At 33.8% G+C, this 27,942-nt stretch overlaps 1 protein-coding gene across 1 annotated transcript in view; it reads right to left on the bottom strand.

The window, feature by feature from the left end:
* Window positions 1-27,942, bottom strand: part of LOC141584199 (uncharacterized) — a 195,700-nt gene that overhangs the window by 78,149 nt on the left and 89,609 nt on the right. Inside the window, exons 5-7 of the mRNA XM_074397101.1 lie at window positions 25,399-25,658; window positions 15,488-15,584; window positions 15,202-15,309 (exon numbers count right to left, since the gene is read on the bottom strand). Of these exons, the coding sequence (XP_074253202.1) occupies window positions 15,202-15,309; window positions 15,488-15,584; window positions 25,399-25,658 (465 nt within the window). The remainder of the gene's footprint in view (window positions 1-15,201; window positions 15,310-15,487; window positions 15,585-25,398; window positions 25,659-27,942) is intronic.

The following is a 27,942-nucleotide window of genomic DNA, read 5'->3' as shown; positions in this document are numbered from 1 at the left end:
TATCTCCCCATCTAGTGAAAATATAATCAATCTACTAAATGCTTTACTAAAATCAAGAAATGTTAGTTAGACCATCTTTGATTGCTATTTTGTGTTCTCACTGAATTAATGATGATTCCAAGGAATAACAGAATAGATAGGAAATGAACACAGAATTATCAGAAGTAGCAGTGAAAAGAATCTTAAGAAATAATTTTCATATTGACAAATTTAAAAATGTTATATTACTATAAAAACGACTTTCACTTCAACTTACATATTTCATGTACATATGGCAGTTCTATTATGTTTGTAGAAGTTTCAGAATCTACTTTCTAGTTTGAAATATTGAATACTAGAAAATTATTTGGAGATATTTTGCTTTTTCAATGATTTATGATAATTAAGATTGTTTCAAATTTTTCTAAATAATAGTTTACTCATTTAATTTATAGAATTCTCTCATTTTGAAAATCAGAAAAATCTTAACATCCCTTGTCTTTTGCCACCCAAAGTTCGTTTTCTATTAATGCAAATGATTCTTTAGGGGCTTCATGATCAGTCAGCACCCAAGTACCCTAAAATCTGGAAGTCTGAACCAACTTAAAACAGGAGATGCTCTTCATTAGTGATTCTTGCTTGAGTCCATTTTCTCCATGCTATTTGCCAAATGGCGCTTTTCTAACACCTTTGTTCTTCATTTACTAGTTGATATTCTATGTTTAGAAACATTATCTTCATTTATTCATTTTTTATTCAACTGTATCAATGTAGACTCATGGATTTTTATTTTCTCAATCGATCAAATATATAATGATTGCCATTTGTTTTAATGTTAATATGTCTGAGATCTGGCTAAGGGAACCTCTTCAGCTGGCTTCTCTTTTCTTTTGACACATCTTCACCACTCTTTGAACATTCCCATTTTCCAGCACAAGATGTTCTAAGTCTCTCTGTCCTACATCTGGCATCAGCTACTTTTCTGGAGGAGGCCTGGTTTCTTTAAGTGAAAGATATTACTTTGAAATTAAACTACTGATAAGTACAACACTATATATATGTATAAATATAGTTATATGTATAGATACATGGTCAAATATATTAACACATATAGTTGTATGTATATAACTGTGTTTTTGTATACTTACACCGTCTCTTTCTGTAATTTTGTGCATGTTTATGCGTGTGTTGCAAACACATACAAGTGACTGCACGAGCTCCTACCAAACACTCCAATCATAATTTAACACAATAAGGTTCATTTTAATCCAGTCTATTTCTTTAACTGCAATTCCTTTTCTAAACAGTGAGAAACCTGATTTTCATTATCTTAAACATACTTACTTGTTTCATAAGCTAATGTAAAATTTTTGTGAACTTTTTGTCATGCTGAAGATGTAGGTTTTGTTGGGTGTTAATTTTTCTTTGCCTGTATAGTTATCTTAAAGATATATGAAGAGAGTCAGATTTTCTCACCCACCCAGAATTTTTGTTTTTTCAATTTTAATTTCCTTTTGAATTTTTCATTTTAATAATTTTTATTAAATGTTATATTCATTTTTTTGCTTCCATGTCCATCTTTCAAATATATTTGCCCTTATTTAAAATAAGGCTTCTCAAAAATTCCATGTAACTTGTTTGATGAATCTCAAATACAAAACTTACTCTTCTGATTTTGAAGGTGATGTCACACAGTAAATACACATACATGTACTATCTCAAGTCTTATGGAGGTTTAATTTTCTAAAGTTTTTGAGATACAGATAACTATGTGAAGAATTATTTTTAATGATATGAATCATAATAATCCTTTCTTCCAAGAATGCTTTGCTTCTACCCCAATAACCTGTTTCCCTTTTGCTTGCAATCAAGCCATAATGGCAGGAAGGCAGCAAACCACTATTAAGTTTTCTCACTTTCTAAACTACTCCTGAAATCTGAAGTTTTCAACATTGCAAAAATATGCTTTACTTTTACATAAAAAGATTCATTCCAAGCATTTTTAAATTTCAAGAATATGTTAAACCACAGATGCTTGATCAACTGGAATGTTGGCGTCCCTGCTATAATAATGATGCCAAAAGGCCCTGGGATTCTAGAGTCCATTTGGAAGTTTTCTGAATGGCATCCAAAATTTTGTAGAGATCAAAAAGAAAAAAAAAAAAAAATAGACCCACTATTAGCAGCAGCCCTGGTGAAACAAATTGTTTAAAGAATTCAACTTATATTTCTTATTTTCCACCATGCTAAACAATATGAGGGCAAATTTGTGTGAAAATAACATTTTCTTTCCCAGAAGAATTTAAATGATTTTATTTTCTTTCTCCTTTCCTTCCTCAACCAGCCACTCCTTGCCCCCGCTCTCTTCCTGCTTCCCTTCTCTAATAAGAAAGGCAAGCACAAAGCTGAGCATTCAGGACTTTTATACTCTATACTTAACATTGGCCCTTTGAAACATTAAAAAAAATGAAAGTGCATAGGGTATGCCTGAAAGTATCCTCACCAAATTTTCCCCCTTATTGGGCTCTGGCTACAGTATGCAACTTGTTCACCTTTGGTATAATTTTCCTTTCACTACTGCTCTGGATCCCTTTATGCTGACTACCTCTAATGAGGCTAGAGAAAAATTAATAGTGAACTTGATTTTTAGTAATGTCTTATGTGATCTAGTCAAATATATAGCAAGTATTGGGTTTTATATTAAAGGTCCTTAAAACATATCTTCCTTTGATAAAACTCAATTTTAATAGTTTTTAAAATATACATATGTAATAATAGCTTCCATCTTGAGAGAACAATTAAGACCATGAAATACGTATTTTGATGAAATAAAAATCTCATTTAAATGAAAAGCTTTGACTTCAAAAGCTTTAGTAGAATTAAACTTATTTTGTCAAAGTATTGAAATTAAAATTAATATTATTTTTAATTTGATAGTGGCCTAAAATTTTTCAAGTAAATGTTCAAGATACTTTTTCAATCACTAAGATGCACTTTAACGGTGACTTCTGAAGAAAATTCAACATATTAAAATAGAGATAAGGACGACTAACTATAATTTTCATAAAATGATATTGCCAAAATACAAAAAGATAGAAAAATGAAAGATAATTAAAAAAATTTATAGCCCCCAAATTAGCCATCCTTAAATTGTATTTACTTTATTGTTTTATAGTTTTTCTTTTATTCCAAAATGAGAGAGATTAAGTAGATGAATTGTTTTTATGCTTCTGAAGAATTATTTTAAAATATAATTATTAAATAGATTGAGAAGTATTACAATATCCAAATATAGCATAGAATTTTTTAAATGAGAGTTTTGATTTAAAAATGTATTTGCAATATTGGATCATACTTCTTTCAGCAGATTTTTTTTAAAGTTTATATTCAAAAGAAAAAATGAAACTATATTTTTAAAAGTGTCACTGGTGAAACTTTCTGATAAGGACTTTTCAGCCTATGTTATAAAGCAATTCAAATCTTGAAAGAATTTATAATATATTTTAAAGCATTTCTACTTTTTTCTTGTGATATTATACCTGCATTCATGAACCACAGTTCTTTACAATTAATGACAATTATTTAGAACATGAATAATCTATTTATTTGCAACATGTCATTATGTTATATATAAATATATGTATACATTATTATACTTGCAATATGTCTTCGTATGTTTTTATTATAACTGCCTGCAGCGTAAATTTGATTTGAAACAGTGGTGTTATAGTAAAATCTCTGGTACAAGTAACATTATTTGGATAGATGAATGTTTCTAGGCAACAATTGCAGAAGAGTACACAGATATTTTTCTTTTGGTTAAATGCATATCAATCAATCACATTTAAATTTGTAACAGTGAAGAATTACTAAACTCATGAATATCATAAACTAAATGGTCACAATATGCTTGTTGATATTGATCTGGGTATGATAATCACATCAGCCAAGTACTTGGAAAATTTTCTTCTTATATTTTCCTTCAATGGACTAGCCACTGTTACTGTAACTGTTCTGCTTAATTCTATTGAGTGGTAAATTTTCAGTAGATGGATACTATTGAGAGTGATCTAAGTGAACTAGTGGCAATGACTTGAAAAGACATTAGTTGTACTGGATAATATATGCTATCAAGTGTCAGAAACAAATGTCAATTCCAGTGTTCACTTTTGCAATGGATTTATATATTAATTGGGGCTGTCATTGGTGTGCCATCATATCTCAGCAAACTTATCTTTAAATCATGTTATTAGAGGTAAGTCTTAATTGTTGCAGGCCACAGTTTTAATAACCATAAGAGAGAATAGATAAAAAACATGAACGCAACCATGAGACATATATGTAGTAACTACTGTTTTTAATATGTTTTTGTGTTTATGTGTCTACAGTTTAATTTACTTTGTACTAACTACAAAATTTTTGGTTTTAAGTGAGTTGGTAGATTACTTACAGTATTTTTAATGAGTACTTCATCAACAGATTAAAACCTTTTTTTTTATAAAATTAACTTTCTCCAAGAAAAGAATCAAATGTGACTGCCTCATTTTCAGCTAATTGATTTTTAATATTTGAAAGATTTTAATTTATTGAAAATGGCTTTTATTATAACAATTTATACCAGGTAATTTTCTAAGAATAAAATAATCAAAAACTGGATGCCCATCACCTATATTTAACTCATCTTAATATTTCATGTGGCTGAAAATTTCTTAAGGAAAACACACAAAACATATGTGATCTGTCATATATATATATACACATATATATATATACATATATATGAGATCTGTCATAATATGTATACATACACATAATACATATATGTATGAAACTCCTATGCATCCATTCAATTAATTATCTTCCATTCCTCTCTACCACAAGAAAATCACTACTCTTAAGAACGGGGCATCACACACTGGGGTCCGTTGTGGGGTGGCTAGTGGGGGAGAGGGAGGGACAGAGGGAAGGAGGGTAGGGAGGGATAACGTGAGGAGAAATTTCAGGTATAGGTAATGGGGGGATGGAGGCAGCAAACCACGTTGCCATGAATGTACCTACGTATCAATCCTGCATAAACTGCACATGTACCCCAGAACCGAAAGTACAATAAAAAAAGATGGTATGTATTTTTCAAAATATGTTGTAATACTTCACTAAATATGCGTTACATATAATTATGAGATTTATGTTTTTATTCAATCATACATTTTAATATTTAAGTGATATACATTTCCATAATTTATTCACGGTAAGTAATGTATAGTTGCTTATGATTATGTCACAATGTATTTGTTTTGATTGTTTTCTAATGTTTACCAATATAAAGACATTGCAAAGGCATCGCCTTGTTCATATACCCTTGTAAACATACAGGCAAGATTTTCTCTAGGGCATGAACACATTAACATTTAAAAACTTTTTTGAAAATAGCTCGTCACCTTTCTGTGAGCAGTGTATAAGATTTTCCTTGGAAACATATTTAAAAATCTCACTTTATTTCAGGTTTCCTTACTTTGCTTTCTGTTCACTTATTTTTCCTTTTCCTTAAGTTACCTATTCATATTGTTTCTCTATTTTTCTTATATCCTCTTAACTTTATACCAAGCCAATACTTAGTGGACAGTTTTTGCAGGCTTCTACACAGTTACCTCAAACACATGTCAGAGGAAATCTTCTACGGCCCCAACTGCCCAACTGCAGACTGAAAAGATGAAAGGCTATGGGGTTGACTGTAGTTTTTCCTTTAATTCTTTACCACTCTTCTTCCTGGACAGAAGTTCAACATGGACAGAGAACGGGTTTTGTTTGTTGGCTTTGTTTTGTTTTGTGTTGTTTGCCCCATACTTTAAAGCTTGCCCATAATTCCTTTTTTTTGGACAGTGATCTATAAGTAAAAGTGGAAGGGTGCTACTACTTTAAAGCCTGTGGGTTAAGAGCCTTTGAATGTTTCTGCTAGTCTCTTGAAACTCTGACACTCCTTGAGAAGAACATGCTAGTCCAAAGAGGATGAGAGACATTAGGAGGAGAGCCATTACAGTTGACACAGGAAGAGACCCACAAAAATGCTCCACATCTCATCTGTGTTGCAGAGAAACACCGATGAATCCATCCCATGGTCAAATTACAGAATAACACAGATGTGGAAGATGTGAAATAATAATAAATGATTGTTATTTTTAACCATTAAGTTTTCAGTTTCTTTTCAAAGTGACAACAGCCAAACCAACACAATTCATATTATAAATGTCAAGGAGTTTAGATCTACTGTAGACCCAAGACAGTTATACCTAAAGAACTTGGCTCTAAATATACTTTAATTTCCCTTAATAAAAGAGGCAATATCTCTCCTATGTCTTAGGGAACTTGTTCCCTTTATAAAAACCTTCCTTGGCTGGGTACAGTGGGTCATGCCTATAATCCCAGCACTTTGGGAGGCTGAGGCGGGCAGATCACCTGAGGTTGGGAGTTTGTGACCAGGCTGACCAAGGTGGAGAAACCTATCTCTACTAAAAATACAAAATTAGTCAGGTATTGCGGCAGATGCCTGTAATCCCAGCTACTCGGGAGGCTGAGGAAGGAGAATAGCTTGAACCGAGGAGGCGGTGTGGTGAGTTTAGATGGCATCATTGCACTCCAGCCTGGGCAACAAGAGCAAAATTCTGTCTAAAACCAAACCATACCAAACCAAACCAAAACAAAAAAACCCCTAACTTCAGCTGGAAGAGTTGCCTTATGATCTGCCAGTTTTTTTCGTTTTTATTTTTCTGAAGTACATCCCCCAACATTTCTCATTGGTTCCAGTCCATAAAAAGAATTAGCTTTCACCATTGCTGATGACGAAAAAAAAAAAAAAGAAAAAGAAAAAAACACCCTGGCAGCAGATAGCCTATAGCCTATACATTGAAACAGATATAACCCCATGAATCCATATTGTCACAAACCTGGAGAATATGTGTCAAATTAAATCTACAGTATCAGACAAACGTAGAATATATGTGACTTGTATAAGTTGAATTTTTTGATGGGGTAAAGAGAGAAGACTCAAAAAGTTCATATGAGTATCTGAGTACAGTGTTAACTAGGCTGTTTAAAAACAAAGCTTAAGTTAATGTAGAAATTTCAGAGGTTTCGCGGTATATATTAGAGGTAGCAATTTATAGACGCTGTTATGGAAATGTTTGAATATACCTATTATGTGTGAATTGATCATTTACCCCTAATTTCTATTCTCAGTGAGTATAGAGAAGACCTTCCAATCTCCTAGGAAGAAACTCCATTTACCCCAGAGGGTTCTGCATTCACCAAAGATTAAAAATGAGTTGGTGAGGGAGCACTGGTGTTCTTCATGAGCTCTGTGATGGTAGTCTTTTATAGCCTGGAGATGACAGTGCTGGATGTTGCCATAAAATTAGGTTTCATGGTAATAATTAAAATAGATCTAAGAATGCATAAAGACTGGTGGATATGATTAACAATCAGATGCAAAATGAGCAAATAAGCATATAAATCAGAGAAACAGAGTGGACATCAATGGACTGATTCAAAGATATTTATGGCAGAGGCTAAGTGATGGTGGTTTTAGAAATGAAATAGATGAATAGTTTATTTATGGTCCTGCCTTAGGTATACAGAACAAAATGTATACTCTGGAGGACAGAGACACGATTCAATTTGATTCTCCACCTCTTACACAATTCCAAGACCTAAGTTATGTCACAGAATCAGTCACTCAATGGAAGGTTGGGATTTGCCCTCTGAAGAGAAATCTCTAATATAGTCACAGATACCTTATGTATCTTTCTGAAGTCTTCCTCAGATATATCTGAGGCTATTTACCAGAATGACTGTTTACTGGTGAAAGATAGATATTGAGACCTTTTAGGAGTTACTGAATACTGCTTCTGAAAGCATACTTAGGTTTGAAATGCCACTGATCCACTAGTACAAATCCAAGATTATTGAGGTCAGTTCAGATGAGACCACAAATACATCTTCTCTTTTTTTCTCACCTACTGTCTTGAATATACAGTGTAGTTGATATATTTATTAACAGACACAATTTTAATGGAATAAGAGCTATTATGGAGGAAAATCCAATTGGGAGACCTTGCCATGCGCCTTTAGACCTATCAAGATTTTAACCTGATGGCAAATCTGTATTCCCATGGTACTTTCAGTGATTGGTATTCCCTTGAAAGAACTGAAAGCTCTTGCCTATGCCTATGTCCTGAATGGTATTGCCTAGGTTTTCTTCCAGGGTTTTTTATGGTGTTAGGTCTTATGTTTAAATCTTTGATCCATCTGGAGATAATTTTTGTGTAAGGTGAAAGAAAGGGGTCCCGGTTCAGCTTTCTGCATACATGGCTAGCCAGTTTTCCCAAAACCGTTTATTAAACAGGGAATCCTTTCCCCATTGCTTGTTTTTGTCAGGTTTGTCACAGATCAGATGATTGTAGACGTGTGGCATTACTTCCAAGACCTCTGTTCTGTTCCACTGGTCTATATCTCTGTTTTGGTACCAGTACCATGCTGTTTTGATTACTATAGCCTTGTAGTATAGTTTAAAGTCAGGTAGCATGATGCCTCCAGTTTTGTTCTTTCTGCTTAGGATTGTCTCAGATACATGGTCTCTTTTTTGGTTCCATATGAAGTTTAAGGTGATTTTATTCAGTTCTGTGAAGAAGGTCAATGGTAGCTTGATAGGGATAACACTGAATCCATAAATTACTTTGGCACTATGGCCATTTTCATGATACTGATTCTTCCTAACCATAAACATGGAATGTTTTTCCATCTGTTTGTGTCCTATCTTATTTTCTTGAGCAGTGGTTTGTAGTTCTCCTTGAAGAGGTCCTTTACATCATTTTTTAGTTGTATTTCTAGGTATTTTATTCTGTTTGCGGCAATTGTGAATAGGAGTTCACTCATGATTTGGCTCTCTGTCTGTAATTGATAAATAGGAATGCTTGTGATTTTTGAATATTGATTTTGTATCCTGAGGTTTTGCTGAATTTGCTTATCATCTTAAGGAGATCTGTGGCAGAGATGATGGGATCTTCTAAATATACAATCATGTCATCTGCAGATAGAGACAATTTGAATTCATCTTTTCATAATTGAATAACCTTTATTTCTTTTTCTTGCCTGATTGCTCTGGCTATACTTTCCAATACTATGTTGAATAGGAATGGTGAGAGACAGCACCCTTGCATAGGGCCAGTTTTCAAAGGGAATGCTTCCAGTTTTTGCCCATTCAGTATGATATTGGCTGTGGAGGCATAGGTAAGGACTTCATGACTAAAACACCAAAACCAATAGCAACAAAAGCCAAAATAGACAAAAGGGATCTAATTAAACTTAAGAGCTTCTGCACAGCAAAGAAACAATCATTAGAATGAACTGGCAAACAACAGAATGGGAAAAAATTTTTGCAAGTTACCCATCTGACAAATGGCTATCAGCTACAATCTACAAAGAACTAAAGCAGATTTACAAGAAAAAGACAACCCCATTCAAAAGTGGGCAAAGGATATGAAGAGACACTCTTCAAAAGAAGACATTTATGCAGCCAACAAACGTATGAAAAAATGATCATCATCTCTTGTCATTAGAGAAATGTAAATCAAAACCACATTGAGATACCATCTCACACCAGTTAGAATGGCAATCATTAAAAAATCTGGCAACAACAGATGATGGAGAGGATGTGGAGAAATAGGAATGCTTTTACATTGTTGGTGGGAGTGTAAATCATTCCAACCATTGTGGAAGACATGGTGGTTTCTCAAGGATCTAGAAACAGAAATTCCATTTGGCTCAGCAAATCCATTACTGGGTATATACCCAAAGGATTATAAATCATCCTACAATAAATACACATGCACAGGTATGTTCATTGTGGCACTGTTTACAATAGCAAAGACCTGGGACCAACCCAAATGCCCATCAATGATGGATTGAATAAAGAAAATGTGGCACATATACATCGTGGAATACTAGCAGCCATAAAAAAGGATGAGTTCACGTCCTTTGTAGGGACAAGGATGAATGTGAAAATCATCATTCTCAGCAAACTGACACAAGAACAGAAAAACAAACATCTCATGTTCTCCCTCTTAGGTGGTTGGTGAGCAATGAGAACACATGCACATAGGGAGGGGAACATCACACACTGGGGGTGGGGACGTTTGGGAGGGATAACATTGGAAGAAATGCCTGAGGTAGGTGATGGGGGGATGGCAGCAGCAAACACCATGGCAGGTATCTATGCAACAATCCTACAAATCTGCACATGTACTCCAGAACTTAAAATATAGTTAAAAAAGAAAGAAAAAGAAGGAAAGAATTGAAAGCTGCAGGGGTGGTGATTTAACATTCTTAAAACAAATAATTTTGAACCCAGAATTTCACAACTAACCAAACTAAGTTTCGTAAGTGAAGAATAAATAAAATCCTTTACAGACAAAAAAAAAAAGAAAAAAAAATGCTGAGGGAGTTTGTCACCACCAGGCCTGTCTTACAAGAGCTCCTGAATGAAGCACTAAATATTGAAAGGAAAAATCTGTACCATCCACTGCAAAAACAACGTAAAATGTAAAGACCATTGACATTATGAAGAAACTGCATCAACTAATGGGCAAAATAACCAGCTAGCATCAGAATGACAGGATGAAATTTACCTATAACAGTATTAATCTTAAATTTAAATGGTCTAAATGCCCCAATTAAAAGGTACAGACTGGCAAATTGGATAGTCAAGACCCATTGGTGTGCTGTATTCAGGAGACATATATCATGTACAAAGACATATATAGGCTCAAAATAAAGGAATGGAAGAATATTTACCAAGAAAATGGAAAGAAAAAAAAAGCAGTGATTGCAATCCTGGTCTGTGATAAAAAACAAACAAACAAACAAACAAAAAACCATTTTAAACCAACACACATCAGAAAAGGCAAAGAGGGGCATCACATAATGATGAAGAGATTAATGCAACAAGAAGAGCTAACTATCCAAAATATATATGCACCCAATACAGGAGCACCCAGATTCATAAAGCAAGTTCGTAGAGACATAAACTCCCACACAATAATAGTGAGAGAATATAACACCTCACTGTCAATATTATAGAGATCAATGAGACAGAAAATTCACAAGGATATTTAGAACTTGAACTCAGCTCTGTACCAAGCAGACCTAATAGACATCTACAGAACTCTCCACACCAAATCCACAGAATATACATTCTTCTCAGCACCACATAGCACTTATTCAAAACTGACCACATAATTGGAAGTAAAACACTCCTTAATAAATGCAAAACAACAGAAATCATAACACCGTCTCTCAGACTACAGTGCAATCAAATTAGAACTCAGGATTAAGAAACTCACTCAAAACTGCACAATGACATGGACACTGAACAACCTGCTCCTGAATGACTACTGGGCAAATAATGAAATTAAGGCAGAAATAAAATTATTTGAAACCAATGAGAACTAAGACAAGACCTAACAAAATCTCTGGGACACTGCTAAAGCAGTGTTTAGAGGGAAACTTATAGCACTAATTGTCCACAGGAGACAGTGGGAAAGATCTAAAATTGACACCCTACCATCACAATGAAAATAACTAGAGAAGCAAGAGCAAACAAATTCAAAAGCTGGCAGAAAATAAGAAATAACTAAGATCAGCACAGACTGAGGTAGATACATGAAAAACCCTTCAAAAAAACAATGAGTCGAGGAGCTGGTTTTTTGAAAAGATTAACAAAATAGCCTGCTAGCCAGACCAATAAAGAAGAAAAGAAAGAAGAATCAAATAGACACAATAAAAAAATAATAAAGAGGAGATCACCACTGATTTCACATAAAACCACCACCAGAGAATACTATAAATACCTCTACCCAACTAAATGAGAAAATCTAGAAGAAATGGATAAATTCCTGGACACATACGCCCTCCCAAGACTAAACCAGGAAGAAGTCAAATCCCTGAATTAAGTCAGTAATTAATACCCTACCAACCAAAAAGAGTCCAGAACCAGACAGATGCATGGACAAATTCTATAAGAGGTACAAAGACAAGTTGGTACCATTCCTTCTGAAATTATTCCTAACAATAGAAAAATAGTGACTCTTCCCTAACTCATTTTATGAGGCCAGCATCATCCTGATACCAAAACCTGGCAGAAACACAACAAAAAAAGAGAATTTCAAGCCAATTACCCTGATGAACATCAGTGCAAAAATCCTCAATAAAATACTGACAAACTGAATCCAGCCGCACATTAAACAGCTTATCCACCATGATCAAGTCAGGTTCATCCCCGGGATGCAAGACAGGTTCAGCATATGCAAATCAATAAACATAATCCATCACATAAACAGAACCAATGACAAAAACCACATGATAATCTCAATAGATGCAGAAAAGGCCTTTGATAAAATTCAACACCTATTTATGCTAAAAACACTCAGTAAAACAGGTACTGATGCAACATATCTCAAAATAATAAGAGCTATTCATGACAAACCCACAGCAAATAGCTGGAAGCATTCCCTTTGAAAAATGGCACAAGACAAGGATGCCCTCTCTCACTACTCTTAATCAATATGATATTGAAAGTTCTGGCCAGGGCAATCATGCAACAGAAAGAAATAAAGAGTATTCAAATAGGAAGGGAAGAAATCAAATTGTCTCTGATTGCAGAAGACATTATTATATATTTAGAAAACCCTATTGTCTCAGCCCAAAATCTCCTTAAGCTGATAAGCAACTTGAGCAGTGCTAGTATACAAAATCAATGTGCAAAAATCACAGGTATTACTGTACATCAATAATTGACAAACAGAGAGCCAAACCCTGAGTGAACTCCCATTCACAATTGCTACAAAGAGAATAAAGTACATAGGAACACAGCTTACAAGGGATTTGAAGAACCTCTTCAAGGAGAACTACAAACCTCTGCTCAAGAAAATAAGAGAGGACACAAACAAATGGAAAAACATTTCATGCTCATGGATAGGAAGAATCAATATTGTAAAAATGGCCATACTGCCCAAAGTAAATTATAGATTCAATGCTATTCCCATCAAGTTCCCATTTACTTTCTTCACAGAGTTAGAAAAAACCTACTTTAAATTTCACATGGAACCAAGAGAGCCCATATAGCCAAGACAATTCTAAGCAAAAAGAATATATCTGGAGGCATCATACTATCCGACTTCAAACTATAATACAAGGCTACAGTAACCAAAAAAAGCATGGTACTAGTACTAAAACAGATATATAGACCCATGAAAATGAACATATGCCTCAGAAATAACACATCTACAACCATCTTATCTTTGCCAAACTTGACAAAAACAAGCAATTGGGGAAATGATTCCCTATTTAATAAATGGTGCTGGGAAAACTGGCTAGTCATATGCAGAAAAGTAAAACTGGACCCCTTGCTTACACCTTCTACAAAAATTAACCAACATAGATTAAAGATTTAAACATAAGACTTAAAACCATAAAAATCCTAGAAGAAAATCTAGGCAATACCATTCGGAACATAATCATGAATTCTTTGCCCATGCCTAACACCAAAAGCAAGGGCAATAAAAGCCAAAATTGACAAATTGGTTCTAATTAAACTAAAGGGCTTATGTACAACAAAAGAAATTATCATCAGATTGAACAGGCAACCTACAGAAGGGGAGAAAATTTTTGCAATCTATCTATCTGACAAAGGGCTAATACCTAGAATCTACAAGGAACATAAACAAATGTATTAAAAAAAAAAAACCTTCAAAACGTAGGTGAAGGATATAAACAGACACTTTTCAAAAGAAGACATTTATGCAGCCAACAAACATGAAAAAGAGCTCATCATCACTAGGTATTTGAGAAATGTAAATCAAAACAACAATGAGATAACATTTCAAGCCAGTTAGAATAGAGATCATTAAATAGTCAAGAAACAGAAGCTGGTGAGTATATTGAGAAACAGGAATACTTTTACACTGTTGATGGGAGTATAAATTAGTTCAGCCATTGTGGAATATAGTCTGGTGATTCCTCAAGGATCTAGAACTAAAAATATCATATGACCCAGCAATCTCATTACCGTGTATATACCCGAATGATTACAAATCATTCTATTATAAAGAAACATCCACATGTATATTTATTACAGTACTACTCACAATAGCAAAGACTTGAAACCAACCCACATGCCCATCAATGTTAGACTAGATAAAGAAAATGTGGCACATGCACACCATGAAATACTATGCAGTCATAAAAAGGAATGAGTTCACGTCCTTTGCAGGGACATGGATGATGCTGGAAACCATCATTCTCAGCAAACTAACACAGAAACAGAAAACCAAACACCGCATGTTCTCATTCATAAGTAGGAGTTGAAAAATGAGAACATATGGTCACAGGGATCAAACATCACATATGAGATCTCTCCCCCCGCCCACACACACACCTCTCTCTCTCTACCTATATATATATGGCAGATGCCATGTTTAGCCATTTCTAGAAAGGCAAAATTAAATATCTCAAAATGTACATAAAATTGTTCAAATTCATTTTATTATGAGAATGCAGGGAGACTACAATATGATACAATTCTACACAAAGCCTAAAATAAAACATTCTAATAACGCCAATAAAAAGTTATTCACTGTTGTTAAGAGTGCAGAAATTGTATTTTCCAATTGAAACAAAAAGAAATAAATGTGATGTAGTCAATGTGACAATGTTTACACAATAATTCAACAAGTCTATTTCTAGGTTATGTAACCTAGGACGCTTCTAGTGCTTGTGTACTTAGAGAAATATTTGAAAACTTTATTGTCATTGTAGGTAAGACAAAGGAAGTAAATAGCCCAAATATCTATAACCAGTAGAATGATAGATAAATGTTGGCATATATTGAAGATGAAATATTCTATAAAATGAGCAACAGAAACATGCATCAACAGGCATTTTATTCAGGCATACATACAAACAAAATTATAAACTGATGGCAAGGGTGGTGAACAAAAATCCGAGAATTTTTACATAATTGATTGGGTGAGAGAAATGAAGATGTATCGGTACAAGCACAAATGTATCAGTAGTGATCAGTTACCTTAGTTACATAATAGACACATATGTGCTCATTTTATTATTTGTTGAATTTCACATATCAAATAAATTTAATGAAAAGTAGCTTCTAACCTGTTTGTCAGGTCCACACATGTTCCATTATTTTTGCAAGGTTCAGAGGAGCATTCATTAATTTCAATTTCACATAAAGATCCAGAAAACCCAGGTCTGCAAATACACCTTTTAAACATAAAATTTAGTAACTCCATTAGTATAGATGTATAAAATCAATGCTTAAACGAATTATAGCATGGCAAGTTTTCAGCAAGTATGTTGCTTAATTTATCTAATAAAATTCTATACCTAGAATTATCTAGACACATAAACATCTATCTAGATACTTTTTAGTTTTCTGTACCTGAAAGTGTTGACCATAGCTTCACAGTCACCATAATGCTCGCAGGGAAGGAAGAGGCAGTCATTCATGTCAATTTCACAGTGTTTACCTTCAAATTCTGCAGAGTATGAGATAAGTATGGATGAGCAATTCTTATAAAGTAAAAAAACATCACAATCAGTGGTAGTCTAAAGAATACGCTCATAATGGAGGTTAAAAAAAGAAAAAGAAAATAATTAATTTCAAGCTTCTCATAAAACTCCATTTCACATAATGTGTGCATAAAAAAAATGCCAGTTTCTTGATTAATTAGTTCAAATAAAAGAACCAAGGGAGCAATACTTTACTAAATCCCCTGAGAAGGTAAAGATGTTGCTAATGTTGCTGTTGTTTTAAGGTATTTAAATGTTTGAATAGGAAGAATTGAAATGATCTGGAAAGCAAATGAATTAATGTGATGACCAATCTCAAAGTAAAATGGAGCTTCAATGATCAAATTTATTCAAGGCAGTTAGCAGATGAGGCAAATCACTTAATTGCTTTTTATATTCAAGTGATTCAAAGAAAACAAATTATTTTGATTCATAGCTACATAATCAGTCATCCATTTAAACACAGGCTGATTATATTAAAAAAAATGAAAGTGAAAGAAAATTTTACAGGCTGATAAAAAGAGGCAGTTTTAAGTATTCCAACAGATTTGTGTCAGATAAAACCTGCATTATATCACTTTTTAAAATACAATGAAATATATTAGTATTTATAATAACCAGTTAAACAATTATATGGTTATATATTAACTAAGTATAATAAAATATATGCTTAAAACCATTTTTTCTTGTTAATTTCTTTTTCTGTACCAGTTCAAAAACATAGGAAACAAGAATTCCATTTCTTTTGCTTTTTCAGTGATATTGCCAAGTACAAAATAAATGCAGCAATATGATACAATATTATAAATGTCAATATATAGTCAGACTAATTTACTTTGAGGAACAAAGAGTCATTTGAGTTAATTTAAGAAAACCATATTCACTGTTTGCATACACAGACTGGAACTGGGACTGAGAAGCATTAAAAGGGAACCAAAGTCTAGCTACCCAGGAATGGATGACTTCCTTTCATAGTACCTGTCCTTTATCCATCTCCTATCACGTTTTCTTCTCTATCACAAATATTTCCGCATGTTCAGTTTCAAATCACTTGTAATGTTGGCATGCGAGTGATAAAATATAGCCTCATTGGTCTCTAGGTATATATTATGACATTTCATCCTCAACACCTACTGTTCAATGAAAATTCTCTCGGTATTTTCTCAGATTCCCACGATAGAACACAGAACTGATTGACCTAATTCATCTTTTCACATCATACCATGCCACAGCCATGGCCATTCTCTGTGGTATCTACCATTGGATCAAACTCCAAACTTGCCTCCCATTGCAATTTAACAGGGAGCTTGGTGTTATATCTTACAAAATCTGGCGGTCTCTTTGGTAGGATATTATGTGGAAAACAAAAATTACTTAGTCCAAAAGAAAACAAAAAAAAAAATAAACGAAGTACAGATACAACAAATAGAAAACAAATGGCTAAATGGTGTATTTAAAGCCACACATATAAAAAATTACATTAAATATGATTTTAAAAACTCCAATTAAAAGGTAGATGCAAACTAAATAACAGAAGAAACCACATAATATCTAAAAGGAATTTATTTAAAACATAATTATAGGTTAACATTTAAAAGATGGAATGATTATATACTATGAAACACTAATTGTAAGAAAGCTGGGGTGCTTATGTGTCTAGCAGACCAAATGGTTTTCGTGTCAAGCAATATTTTTAATTTTCCTTTCTTCTTACTCAATTCTCAGAGCCTGCAAATGAATCTCTGAAGTTACATTTCTGTAATTCATTCATATGATAGATGTTACATCCTCAGCATTAAAAACAAAATTAAAATGAGTTACCTCCAAGTTAATAGGCTCTCCTCACTTTAGGTGCGAAAATTGTAATTGTTCCAACATGCTTCATCATTTTTGGATCACCATTGCTATTTTCTATATTTAGGTTGTAAGTGTCACAGTACAGTTATAAACAACTTGGATTCTATTTGCAAAAGATATTTAATTCTTCAAATATTTGATTGTAGTTCAATTTTTCACAAGTTAAAAATTTAGAAAGTTGGATCCCTTTCACCATTCCTACTTTAAGTCTGGTTAGTTTCCTCTGGCAGGAGGGCATTTTGACACTGAATTGACTCTTAGAAATGTTCTGTTAAGGCAGTGGAATTCAGGGGCACTGACTGGCTAAAAAGAAATGCCAGCGAGCCTCCATGATTTCAGCTCTGTTGATGAATCAGAACACTCAGGGCGCAGGACCTTGGATAGCTCACGGGATAACCTTGTTTCCCGTGATTTTGTTGTCTTCATTAAGTTTGACATTTCTGAGATAGAGTTTTGTTACCAACCAGCAACATATGTCAATGGGTTGAGGAAATGAGTTTGCTAAAATGCAGGAGATATTGGCAGGAAAAAAAAAAGTGTATGTGGATAGCATTCAAAAATTACCAAAGCTCTGCTGAGAGACCTTATGTTTTAAGGATTTTAAGAGTGAAATGTATATACAGTCATGAGCTGCATAACAACATTTTGGTCAATGACAGACCACATTTCTAATGACAATGATCTATAAGACTATAATGGACATATAAATGCAGCAGGCTGTATCATCTGGGTTTGTGTCAGTACACTCTAAGTAGTTCACACAACAAAATTGCCTAGTGATACATTTCACAGGATATCCCCTTTTGTAAGCAATCCATAACTGTATACTTAATCCCAAACTGCATATTCTATAATTCTTGGTGTTAGAAGTTGATATTCATTTCTGTGACGGGTACGCGTTTTGAATATATGAAGTTACAGCTAAAAGACTATCCAAACAGAAAGTTTACTGAATTAATTTTATTCTGTTCCCCTGTTTTTTATTACTACTCAGCACTATCTGGTTGACTCTATTTTGATAACTGCAGTGAGTTCTTTACATGCATAACAGTGAAGCATTTTCAAATGGGTGTTGTCTTGATCCTTTTCTTACACTGTCTCATCTGTGTATTGCTATAACAAATACACATGAATGGTTAGTAAATGATATTATTTGTATGCTTCTTCATTCGCTCCTCCAAAATATACAAAATTAAATTTTAAAGCCTACTGTTCAAATATAAGATCTAAACCCATCTGGATTGTAGGTATTATTTTAAAAATCATTTAACATTTTTTTCTAACAAATTCAGCCTTTCTGCAATTTGTGCTCTAGAAGGTATTGTATGGAACACAGTACATTAAACAATAGTGAAATTTTTATAAAAACATTTTACATAGCATTTTATCTTTCAGGACTATATTTTAACAATGTTCACTTTGGAATTGGTATTAGTTGGAGTAACTTGAAATGAATGTGAACAGGAAAAAAAAAAAAAAAAAAAAACTAGCGTATACCACAGCATGAATTCAAACAAGGTAGTTAAAGAACATACATTCTTAAATAAAAACTGGAATTCTTAATATTGTTTTTCTTTCAAAAGTATTATTTCTATTTATTCTTGATTAAATAATCTAATTTTTCTGAATTGAAAAGCTTAATAAAAAGACAACAAAAAAAGATCTCAGAAGTTTCCCTTGGCAAGTCATACTTAAAGAAAAATGTTATTTAAAAATATTTGTATTCCAATATTAACATTTTCTAAAATAATTAGCCAATATCAAAAATTCTTCAAATTTAACTTTAAAAACTATGAAATAAGCATATAGAATATTTACAATAGGTCTCGAATGAGATTTTTAACACTTATTTCTAAAGTACACTTAAAGAATAGAAAAGCCAATATTTTAGAATTTAATAAATATTTAACAGGTTTTATGTTAAATTATGTATGTGTTTTCTTTAAGGAATTTTCTAAATTCAAATTTGTACAACTATTAACCTTAATAGGTATGTGCTACAAGATGGGTACATGTTTTTAATTGTCAACAGGAGTAATTTCTAATTTAGACAAACTATTTTGTCAAATGACACATTTATTTGGCGCTTGTAATTGTATACCTTAGGTAATGTGAAATTACCATAATGATGGTATATACACTGAGTAATAGACACATTTAAATGCAACTACTTGTCTCCCCTGATACTACAATTCCATCAAGCTTAGGCTCCCAATTGTAAATCAATAGCACATGTAAATTATCTGTTTTCACTACAGCACCTTGCAAGGCATCCTTGCCACATTTTAATCCTTCATTTAAAGAAACATTTGTTCCTTTCCCCTTGAAGACATACAAAGTGGCTATTTTAGAAACTAAGCTCTTTATATGAAATTAAACCATATTTGATGGCATAATTTTTTGCGTATAAACTGAGAAAATAGTAATTCAAAGTAGAAAAATGAAGAATCATTTATAAAAAGAACATTAGTAAAGAAATGTATATTGATAATTAAATAATTTCCTATCTTCAACTAGACACACACATACTAAAATAATTCTCTGTATGGCAAAAAAACCCACACATTTTCATGCATTTCCTTTGAAGTCATCTTTACCTTCTTAATCTTCATGTGGTTTTGTGATTATTATTATTATTAAAGACAAGTTCTTGTTGTGTTGCCAAAGCTGAAGTGCAGTGGTGAGATCACAGCTTATGGTAACCCTAAACTCCTGGGCTCTAGTGATCCCTCCTGCTTTAGCATCCTTAGTAGTTAGGACTACAGGCATGAACTACCATGTACAGCTAATTAAAAAAAAAAAAAAAGTACAGATAGGAGGTCTAGAGCTGGTCTGGAGCTCTTGCCTCAAGCAATTCTTCTGCCTCAGTTTCCTAAAGTGCTGGGATTACAAGTGTGAACTACTGGAGCCAGCCCTCAAGTGATATATTTTATATTTGATTTCTACCAGCTTGAAGGTGAAACCAGTTTATTCAACCTTGCCCATTTAATTAATTCTTTACCTTCACTCTATGTTTTAGCCATTACTCTACTGTTTATAAACAATATAAATAAAAACACAAAGTCAGTTAAGAACTGAGATTTGTTGGCAACCCAGCTGGGAGGGATACCAGATAGCTCACAAAATTGAAGAGAGAACTGTAAGCTCTGCCAGGATTCCTTCTTCCCCAAACACTTCTATCCTACTATACACAGATTATCTCCACATGAAGAGAACATGGTAGTTGACTCTGCCAAGTGAAAACCTCTGGCAGAAAGAGAAGGTCTCTTCTCTCAGCATTATTTCCAAAGAAGGGCTCTGAATGCCAATATTCCAGTTACATGCATGCCCAGACTTAGGTAAATCATCATTACCAGGAGGGTGGAATGTACTACATGTCTTAGCTTGGGTTCCCTAAAAAAAACAAAAAAAAAAAAAACAAAAAAAAAAAAACCTGAGATAATGATTTTCTCACAAGTAGTTTATTTGAGAGGTGATCCCATTGCAAGGAAGTGGAAAATAAAGCAGGTTAGGAAGTGGTTTAATGAGCACATAATTGTTCTGGGTAACTGAGGCTTCACTGGCTAAACATAAATAAAAGTTGTCAACAGAAACGAGAAAGCAGTGTATGTATCCACACCTCTGCAACCCTGTGGGCATTTCTGGTACAAATTTGAAGGTGATGCAGGATTTTTCTCAGCCCCTTCACCGGACTCTCAGCAGGGGTGCCCCATCTGTCTACTTGGCACACTACGCTCAAGCCTTTGGGGGAGGGAGCACGTGAGCCAGTGAGTGCAGGACCTGGCTGGCCGCTCCATTCAGGTTCCCAGCCAGACAAGGCATGTCACCTTGAGGGGAACATGGTGGCACCCAGGTGAGGGTGCCTGTGACACCAAAGCTCCAGAGAGGGTGGTTCAGTATTCCTTTAGTTCCACCGTTCACAGACAACGGTGTGTTAGCTGCTCAGTCGGCCCCTTTCCTCTTCACATTAGGTAGCTGCCCTCTGCTGGGGAGGGCAAAGACCTGGTTGGACAGCTCTTCTGGGTACCCGCAACTCAGTGGGTTCCCAACTCCTGTCCCATGTCCAAGAGAATGAGGTCATGCAGATGACTGACAGATGGTGAAGGTGCAGAACTTTACTGACTAGTGAAAACAGCTCTCAGAGGAGAGGGAAGTTGGAGAGAGCACAGGAAGAGCAGGTGGTCTACCGCAAAGTCAGGCTGTCTTACCTTCTATTGACTGAGTCTGGGTTTTCATAGAAAGAGTGTGGGAAGAGCTTGCTGATTGGTTTGTGAGTACGCAAAAGTGAAAGCGAAGACAACACTCAGAGGTGGGGACGACAGTGTACGAAACCAATTAGGAAAGGGCACGTATATGTAAAATAGTGGAAGGCTGGGGATCAATCAGAGGAAAGCGCTGCCAAACAGGAAGGCAAGTTCTCAATCTGCTGTGAGAATTTAACCTGTAGCTTGGCTTTCAGGCTTTAAACCGTCACTGGCTTGGAGGTGATGTTTCACTGGTTACTCCCCCTTATCTACCTAGGCATTTGGCTGCCTCTTGTCACTATCAAAGCCTTGTACAGCACTGTATTTTAATGGTTAATTAACTGGTGTGTCTCTCACTTAAACTTTAAATTCCTTGAGGACATATCTTCATCATGTTTAATTTTTCCAGAACTTATCTCAAGATGACACATCATAGGAAATCAATACAAGTTTGTTGAATCAGTTAATAAAGAATATGTTTTTAAATTTCTAGAACACTACCAAGATGCGGTTACAAAATAGACATGTATTTGTGTACAGAGTACAGTTTATAGAGGCAAAAAAAAAACTGGTTACAATAAATTTCTAGGTGTGTAAATTTATGACATACTAAATAAGCAGAGCTAACCCTATTGCGGTGTTAAAAAATGAAACCCATTTGTTTATAGAAATCTTATAAAATGTGCACTATGTGCTATTTTTCTATTTATTAAAGCACTGTTTGTTGTTCCAAACTGATAAGATTATATAAAATAAACATACTGAATTGTTATTGTCATATGCTCTTTTGCCTCCTCATTTTCTTGTAAAGTGTTCACTATTCATAGAATTAATTAATCACCTCAGTTCCAGTCAGAAGACAGAAGCATTGCCCCTTATTTGTCTCACAAACAGGATCACAATACAGTAGTTCTGGTGCTTAACTATACCTATAATTTTTAAGTAGCTGACATTGCAAAAAGGATTAGATTATTTTCATTATGTATTTCAGTCACACTAACCAAAATAGTTAACCTGCTAGCAGTCTGATATAAACCCCAAAGTATAAGTTATTCTGCTTGCTGGTCCTTCAGAGTGAATTTGAATGTCATTTCTAATATAGTTATTTAACACATAGTCACATTGTTACTCTGGCTGAAATTTTATCTATACTCACATTTATATAGTAAGAGACCCTACAGACTGACTAAAAACTGTGAAAAGAAATTCAGAATTACATATGCAGAATCCTTTGCCCTTAAGCCTTAAATGTCTACCCTTATGACCAGTTGTATTTTTGTCAACTGACAAACACCAACAACTTGCAAAGGAATCCATTGGAGCTTCCAAATAGTATCTGTAGATGTTAAGTCTTGGAATTTTTTTGTAGTTTTAAATGCTGATACTTCTGAGAATTAAATTTGATAAAATATTTTCTTTCAAAAGTAATATACTGTCTTTGACATAGAACCTATTCTAAATAAAACTATTAAAGTAACCCAGGCAAAGCCTCTAAAATGGTACACAGTCAAATTTGTTTGAATTTTCTGAGGTAATTTTTTAAAGCAATGTTACAGCCTTTAGTTTTTGATCTGCTATAGAAGTTAAAACTACTAAAGACAATATTACACATTTTATAGTAGTCAGATATGATTTACAGAAACATACTCCACAATTAGGTTTAGAAATATATAGATAGATGCAAATTAGTTTAAAACTGATGTGCAATTCAAATATCTCTTTGTACTGAATTGCAATCACAAAGGAATAAACATAATTCATTGCGTCTACCTGCCACACCAAAGCACTGATTTGGCTTAAGTACAATAATTAAGGGGAAATAAGATTTTATTTACTTAATAAGAGCCAAAGCGAAATTCTCCCCATAACGTCTTTGTCACGTACAAGGGGACAGCAGATATCATTACTAATTCAATATGTGACTAGAAGGTTTTAAAATGTTTCTAAACCTTCTTTCCCTGACCCCATAACAGGAAAAATATATCACTATGTTTTATAAGTTTATTGAATGCGTTTATGAATAGCAAATGAATTTTTAAATATTAAGGTTTTAAAACAATGCCAACTTTGTAGAAAATTATCTCTGGTGAAAACAAAGGAGATTTATCTAAAGTGAATAAACATACTACTGCCTCTTCTAGAAAATTTATTTAATATTTATACTCTGAGAATTTTTATTGTTTTACTTAGCCTACTTACATTCCCAGAAATAATAATATATTCCTTACATTCTCAGAAATGTAAGTAGGCTAAATAAAAAATTCTACTTAGAATGTTTAGCAGAATTATTCTACTAAATGAATTAGCTTCACTGATAAATTGAATAATTTTTAACAAGTTTCACTCTCAATATTTGCTAAAAGGAAACCTATTTACTTATTTGAATTATGGTCTTCATAATTATTGAATTTTTCTGGGCATCAAATGCTCCCTTTGTATTTTTTTCTTCTCTATATTGTTTTTCCTGTCTTATTCTTGAAAACAGTCTATCATGTACTCTATAAAGCCAGTGTCATTTCTGCAAAAACTATTACTGATGGCCTTCTAGCTTTTAATTCGAATACTTCGGAAGTCCCAGAAGTTTCTGTCACATATACAGATTCAAGGACTTGCCTCAATATTCTTAAAAAAGATGAGTTTCTTAAGAAAGTTTTAGAGGATTTGCAAAAGCAAATGAAAATAACTTTGAATAAGGTATCTATTTAACTAATGTCATCTAAGCTGGCTTTTTTGAACAGGAGAGTAAATAAGTGATTTCCTTATCTTTAGGAGACTCCTTTAAGGGCCACTGAGAGGGAAGAAAACATGAAACCACAAGTGAATATTAGAAAATAAATTGCAGTTGTGAATCTCCAAACACAATGTGTTTTTTATATTATGCTTATAACACATCTAGTTATTCTGAGAACCTGCCGTGTGTTCTGGAGCAGAAGCATCTCCACTGAAGACGGAAATTGCTTGTGAGTAGCCATCAACACATGAACCGTGAACATGTACCCAAACCAATGTGCCTTAATGAGACTTTCCTCACTTGCATAGGAAGAGACCCCAATCAAGAAAGTTAAATAACGTCAGGAGAGTTACTGGCTGATGTGACCCAGAAAGTGAGAAATATCTTGGCTTCAGGTATGGCTGGATCCAGGAGCTCCAATAGTATTCCTTGAATCGCTCATTCTTTCTTGCATAGGCTTTCTCTTAATGAGACAAAGTAGCCACCAAAGTTATAAAGTTATGTGACTGTAACTAAACAATCTAAGTAGAAAGAAGTAATATTTTGATAGCTCCAGAAGAATATGTACAATAAGGCATTTCATTAACCTTGATTATACCCATGTCCATCTCTAACTAACTGCTACTGTCAAGAACACTATATGAACAGGATTATTTAGAAAGAGAAACTGTTACTAAAAGAGAGACAACTTCTAAAAGAAAAAAAAAAGGCCAAAAGGCTATAAAGCTTCACTCTTTTTCCTCTTCCAAGTGGTTAATTCTTAGATTAAGTCATTCGGTGTATTTCTCTAACATATTTTTATAACTGGATTTGAAGTCAGATACTCACCTAACCACAATGTACATAGGAATTTTCCAACTCATTTTAAAAGGCCATCATCCCATAGGCACAGTAAATACACAAACTAATTAGGTAATTATTTTTTAAAAAATCCATATCAGCTCTTACCTTCTCTACAAATGCAATGCTGATTTCCATCTACCAAAGCCAAGCATGTTGAGTTGTTTCTGCAAGGGTTATTAAGTAGCTCGCAAGGGTTATAGCGTTGGTGGCAAAATTGTCCAGTATAAAGAGGTGGGCACAGACATACAAACTGTCCAGGGATGGTAGATTCATGACAAAGACCTCCATTCATGCATGGATCAGAGTCGCATTCATTTATTTCTTCACTACAGTTCTGTCCAGTCCATCCAGATGTACACTCACATCTGAAATATTAAAGTTTTAAGTGTAAACATTTTTTCACGTTTATTTTTTGTATTTTTAATTCCTGCCTTGAACCAATAGTATGCAGTACTTTTAAATTTATAACAGGACTAATAAATAATACATATTGCCTAATTTCCTGGGAAAATATAATATATATTACCACAACACTTACCACATTGGCTGAAAGATTTAATAAGCATTAGCAAATTTCTATTATAGCCTTCTGAGACACGTCAGAAAACAACTATTGAGCTGAATTACCAATTAAGCAGAATTTCCCTATGAAGTATTTAATGTAAAATAAGGTTTACAGATGAGATCACTACTTATAAACCTTAAATGCTATTTAATTCAGTATCCTTAGCAATATAATCCTTAGAATTTCTGGTGAAATTCTTGTCATCACCAGAGTATTTAACAAGGTGTTACTTTATGTTAAGCATCTGTTTTTGGTTTTGTGTGTTTGTTGAAGCGTTTAAAATACATTTTTAAAATTATCTTTCCCTTTTAAAAAATTTAGATTCAGGGCTTACATGTGCAGATGTGTGACACAGATACACTGCATAACGCTGTAGTTTGGGCTTCTGTTGAACCTGCTCCCCAAATAATGAACCTAGAACCCAACAGGTAGGTTTTCAACCCTTACCCTTCTCCTCGACTGCTCACTTTTGGAGTTCCCAGCTTCTACTGTTTTCATCTTTACATTCATGTGTACCCATTGGCTACCTTCCACTTGAAAGTGAGAATATATGGTATTAGATGTTCTGTTTCTGCATTAATTTACTTAGGATAATAGCCTCCACCTGTATCCATATCGCTGCAAAGGACGTGATTTAATTCTTTTTATGGTTTTGTAGGATTCTACGGTGTATATGCATCACATTTTCTCTATCCAGTCCACCCTTGATAGACACCTAGATTGATCCCATGACTTTGCTCTTGTGAATAGTACTGTGAAAAACATATGAGTGAAGTTGTCTTTTTGGTAGAATGACTTCCTTTTATTTGGGTAGATGCTCAGTAGTGGGATTTCTGGGTCAAACAGTAGTTCTATTTTCAGTTCTTTGAGAACTCTCCATAATGCTTTCTATGGACTGAACTAACTTCATAATTAATATTTGAATAATGTGCGGTAGTTGAAGGTAAAGCAAACAAATGAAAAATAAAGCATTTTTTCATTTTCAGAATCTGAAGTTACCTGTATATACAGACTTCTAGCTGAGTCTAACCCTCCATCAAGTAACTGCCATTATCTTCAAATACCACTTTGGCCAATCATCCTCCATGAAACTAAGCTAGTTCTGCTCTGAAGAGAAAAATTCTGGCACACAGGATTGGAGAAGTGTTTTACATACAAAGTATTCACTTGAGGGAAATTGAAAGGTGATAATGAAACTTGCAGATAGAGAGTCAATGCAAATGGAGAGACAGAGAGGTAGTCCTTCAGCTGGATAAGTGGAAATCTATCACAACATGTAGATCAGTTCAAGGAAAGAACTTGTACCAATTTGTGGGCAAGGTAGAGTTCCAAATATCGAGTAACTACTATCATGCAAATTATGAATCATGAAACAAGCACAGGAAATATTAAAATAATTATTTTCAAAATGTATTTACTGGTATGTTCAATTTGTAAGATAACTTAAAAAAACATAGTGTTGAAATCACGTAAGTTACTTTACGATACAGAATATTTTACTAAAAGGAGGGGAGACAGGAGGAAGGAAAGAAGGAAGAAAGAAAGGCAAGAGTCACCCAACTTGCAGTTTCAAAGCTCCAGATATATCAAGGACCTTTTGTAATTATAAATATATAATTCCAATATATTGGAGGAGATAGTTGAATAAATGACTTACCCCAACATCTTTGAACTCTAAATATCTATCATTAAAATTGAAATAAGAACTAAAATGAATAACTGGCAAAATCGTATTATACATAATTGACTAATAGTGTCCTAGCTCAGTAAGACTAAATCCAATGTATTGTAAACCAGTGGATTTCACAGCTGTCTAAATTTGTTTTATATTGGTTGTGGGCAGAAAGTAATTGCTATAATGCTAAGTGCACATTTCTTTGTGACATATGCTTGCACAAGGCAACATTTACAACTGAAACAATTCATACCTTTACAATACAAAAAACATACACCTAAGGGTATGTTATTTACTTAATATTTTATTTTCTTCTCAAAATCAAAATGCTCTAATTATTTTAGTGATTTTCCATTGTGGTTTGCCAGGAGAGTCCTGGTTCCGTTTGTTGTTCTGATCCTTTTCAGGG

This window comes from Saimiri boliviensis, chromosome 4 (genome assembly GCF_048565385.1).
Source record: "Saimiri boliviensis isolate mSaiBol1 chromosome 4, mSaiBol1.pri, whole genome shotgun sequence".
Taxonomy (NCBI): Eukaryota; Metazoa; Chordata; class Mammalia; order Primates; family Cebidae; genus Saimiri; species Saimiri boliviensis.
The sequence above is the reverse complement of the archived record's forward strand: the minus strand, read 5'-3'. Positions and strand labels throughout refer to the sequence as shown.